General features: G+C 43.6%; 1 protein-coding gene across 1 annotated transcript; it reads left to right on the forward strand.

The window, feature by feature from the left end:
• The first annotated feature begins 589 nt into the window (after positions 1 to 589).
• Positions 590 to 3435, forward strand: LOC115115013 (cytochrome P450 1B1-like). Its single transcript, XM_029643478.2, has one exon. The coding sequence runs from the start codon at positions 935 to 937 to the stop codon at positions 2507 to 2509; it is 1575 nt and encodes a 524-aa protein (XP_029499338.2). The 5' UTR covers positions 590 to 934; the 3' UTR covers positions 2510 to 3435.
• Positions 3436 to 4059: the final 624 nt, after the last annotated feature.

The raw sequence follows: 4059 nt of genomic DNA on the forward strand, positions 1-4059 counted from the left end.
ACCTAATCAGCTCAGGGATTCAAACCAGTGATCTTTTGGTTACTTGACATCGTGCTTAAACGCCAAGTTACCTGCCGCATTAGAGAGGTAAATCAAGCGATTTCCACAATCCAGAATATAACAGGACCAATCAGTGTCCTGTGAGTTTAGTTGGGGTGAGTTTAGCTGCGGTGGTCTTTGTGACTGAAATCTGGAACCCTAACTACTACACCATTTATAGAAACCATCTCAAATGATCCCCTGTGGTACCTGTATTGTGTTTAAAGGTAGTGCAGCCCAATCTTTCAGGTCCTCTGGCCCGCTAAATCTAAACTCTTTCTGTTTTAGCCCTTGGCTGGCAGGCCTGACTGCTTGCTGCCATCCTCCTTGTCTTACCATGGGGTTGAGTGTTAGGTATAAGAAAGAACTGACACTCAGCTGGAATGAGCGACATGGTGCTAAAAGAAATGAATAGGAGTTTTAATGCCTGCTCTGTGGTCACAATGGGAGGGGAGAGATAATAAAAAACCTGAGTCCCTAACCCCTCCCACCCACTAAGAAGATATATAAGGGAGTGTCAAAGCTGAAATCTTCATTCCTCTAATGTGGTCATCTGAAGACGGACACCAAATGCACCACTGCTAACCACTCAACCTGATCGAGCCTGTTCACAAGCCAGCACGGAGGAGGAGGAGGAGGAGACAGAGACTGTAGTGTGTAAGAGGTGCTGAAAACCTTCTTCATTGTCTCGATTCATTTCCTACATTTTCAGATCATAATGTAGGACTGACCATACTTTAAAAAAGACTACTTATTTTTTTATTTTTGGGGGAATTGAGGTGAGAGGAGGATCCATTTAAATTATACGGTTACCAGGAATAACGTTCAACAAAGAAAAAGTGTAATCTCTCAAAATTTGAAGAATTGGACAACAGAAATAGAATATCTTAGAACCATGGCACTGCTGGACACAGAGTTTGAGGTGAAAGGCAGCAGCATCATCAGGGAGTGGAGTGGACAGGTCCAGCCAGCGCTGGTCGCCTCCTTGGTTTTCCTCTTCTGTCTGGAAGCCTGTCTGTGGGTCAGGAATCTCAGACTAAAGAGAAGGCTACCAGGACCTTTTGCCTGGCCAGTGGTTGGCAATGCCATGCAGCTGGGGCAGATGCCTCATATCACCTTCTCCAAGATGGCAAAGAAGTACGGAAACGTGTATCAGATAAGACTGGGCTGCAACAACATAGTGGTGCTTAATGGAGATGCATCAATACGAGAAGCATTGGTTCAACACAGCACAGAGTTTGCAGGCAGACCCAACTTTGTGTCTTTTCAGTCAGTGTCTGGTGGTAACAGCATGACATTCACTAACTACAGCAAACAGTGGAGGACGCACCGGAAGATCGCTCAGACCACCATTAGAGCTTTCTCCTCTGCCAACAGCCAGACCAAAAAAGCATTTGAACAGCACATTGTGGCAGAGGCCACTGAGCTCATTGAAGCTTTCCTCAAACTCAATGCTGAGGGACAGTTTTTCAACCCTGCTCATGAACTGACAATAGCTGCTGCCAATGTAATCTGTGCCCTGTGCTTTGGAAAACGTTATGGACATGATGACATTGAGTTTAGAACCCTTCTGGGCAGCGTGGACAAGTTTGGAGAGACGGTGGGGGCTGGCAGCTTGGTGGATGTCATGCCCTGGCTTCAGTATTTCCCAAATCCTGTCCGCAGGGTCTACCAGAGCTTCAAAGACCTCAATAAAGAGTTTTTCATCTTTGTGAGAGACAAGGTTGTGGAGCACAGGGAGACATTTGACCCTGAAGTGACTCGGGACATGAGTGATGCCATTATTGGGGTCATTGACAAGGCGGACAGTGATACCGGGTTGACGGAGGCCCACACAGAAGGGACAGTGTCTGATCTGATTGGTGCAGGACTGGATACTGTGTCCACTTGCCTTCATTGGATGCTCCTTTTATTGGTGAAATACCCCAACATCCAAACCAGACTGCAGGAGCAGATTGACAAAGTGGTAGGCCGTGACAGGCTGCCCTGTATTGAGGACAAAGCCAGCCTGGCTTACCTAGATGCCGTTATCTATGAGACCATGCGCTACACCAGCTTTGTACCCCTCACCATCCCCCACTCCACCACCTCAGATGTTACAATCGAAGGCTTCCACATCCCCAAAGACACAGTGGTCTTCATCAACCAGTGGTCTGTCAACCACGACCCTTTACAGTGGAAGGACCCACATCTCTTTGACCCTTCACGGTTTCTAGATGAAAATGGTGCCCTTGACAAGGATCTGACCAGCAGTGTGATGATATTCTCAGCAGGAAAGAGGCGATGTATCGGTGACCAGATAGCCAAAGTGGAGGTCTTTTTATTTTCTGCTATTTTGATTCACCAGTGCACATTTGAAAATAATCCAAGTCAGGACCTCTCCTTAGACTGCTCCTATGGGTTAACATTGAAGCCCCTGAACTACAAGATCTCTGCCAAGCTCAGAGGAGAATTACTTACTGGGGCATAAAATCTTGTTCTTTGTGTTTTAAAACAGAGCACCCATTAATGGAGTGCAGTAATCCAATGTAATATAAAAGGTATGTACTCAACAGTGAATGTTTATGCTTTAATACTGTAGGTACCAACCATAAGATTTATATTCATACTTTACTATTATTATCATTAGCTAATCTGATTGTTGATTGTATAATCACTTTTTGTGACAGATAACTGAATCATGTTTGTATTTCTATAATTTTATTGAACAGGCTATCTATGGGAAATTCCTGACATTTGGAATCAAGATATGTTATCCCTCCAGATTTAGGAAAATAGATATTGTAGCAATTCATGTTACAAAATATCCCTTCTAAATTCTCATAAAAAAAATAATAATAATAATTTGAGTTTTATGGACAATTTCACTCCATCAAAGTATTATGGCAAAGCAGAATTTAATCTACAAGATAAATGAATACCAAAATAACATAGAGATATGTGTGCAGATTGCTACACAAGTGCTATGTACGAATTTAAATTACTATGATATGGCAGCCCAAAGTCACAGTTTGTAATAAATCTTAAGTATCTTTTGTTATATATGAGGGTATTTAGTTTGGCCACCCCAAATTGGCATATAAACTGGTGGTCATGAATCGATTTTACTGCAAGTGCTTTGTTGTTGCAGCGATGTGGAGAAATCATGTGTTGTGTTGCCCATGTTGAGATATCTGAAGAATTATACATCCTCTGACCCATTCAGATATGTATTCATGGTGTTTGTATCTGCATAAGTACATACTGTAATAACAATGATACATTTTCAGAAGTTTTGGTGCACTTACATAATTCCATTTTATTATGATGTATTATGTTCTGGTTGGGTCATAAACATGTAGTGTATGATATCCATAGTGCCTGAGCTCCATGCAATAAATCCTATACTCCTTCTCAGCCCTGTTTGTGGCGTATCTCAGTCTTAGGAGAGCACAAATGCTATGAACAAGACAATGCAGGGAGGTCAAAGAGGTAATAATAGATCATGATGTCAAGGCTGTGTGTTGCCATGAAAGATTGATGCGGACCTTGGGTGTTAGCAGCACACATGCTCTGCCTCCAGACCCCAACACCCTGGCTCTGGTAGGGTACATGCAGTCACACCCCCAGCCACAAGCCCCACTCATCAATATTTCATCCAGGGCACTCTGTACTTGGGCTGTAATCCCTATTTAACCCACACACTCTGATTCAGGAGCAGCCAGGTCACCCATGATACAAGTCAGTATTCGACGTCCGTCCCTGTCTGAGGACGTCGAGAAATGACGTGGAAACTGGCCACTAGGGGGGAAAGTGAGTGCGGATTTGCTAGCGCAGGGCTGCCCAACCCTTTTCCTGGAGATCTACTGTTCTTTTAGTTTTCAGTCCAACCCTAATTTAGAATATCAGATTCAGCTAGTTAAGGTCTTGTTGCACAGCTAATTAGTAGAATCAGGTGTGTTAAATTAGGGTTGTACTGAAAACCCACAGGACGGTAGATCTCCAGGAAAAGGGTTGGTCAGCCCTGTGCTAGGGTGTTGT

The sequence above is a fragment of the Oncorhynchus nerka genome, linkage group LG18 (genome assembly GCF_034236695.1).
Source record: "Oncorhynchus nerka isolate Pitt River linkage group LG18, Oner_Uvic_2.0, whole genome shotgun sequence".
Lineage (NCBI taxonomy): Eukaryota > Metazoa > Chordata > Actinopteri > Salmoniformes > Salmonidae > Oncorhynchus > Oncorhynchus nerka.

What these genes read in the sequence shown, in the direction of transcription:
- LOC115115013 (XM_029643478.2), top strand. Translation starts at nt 935, where the DNA reads ATGGCACTGCTGGACACAGAGTTTGAGGTGAAAGGCAGCAGCATCATC.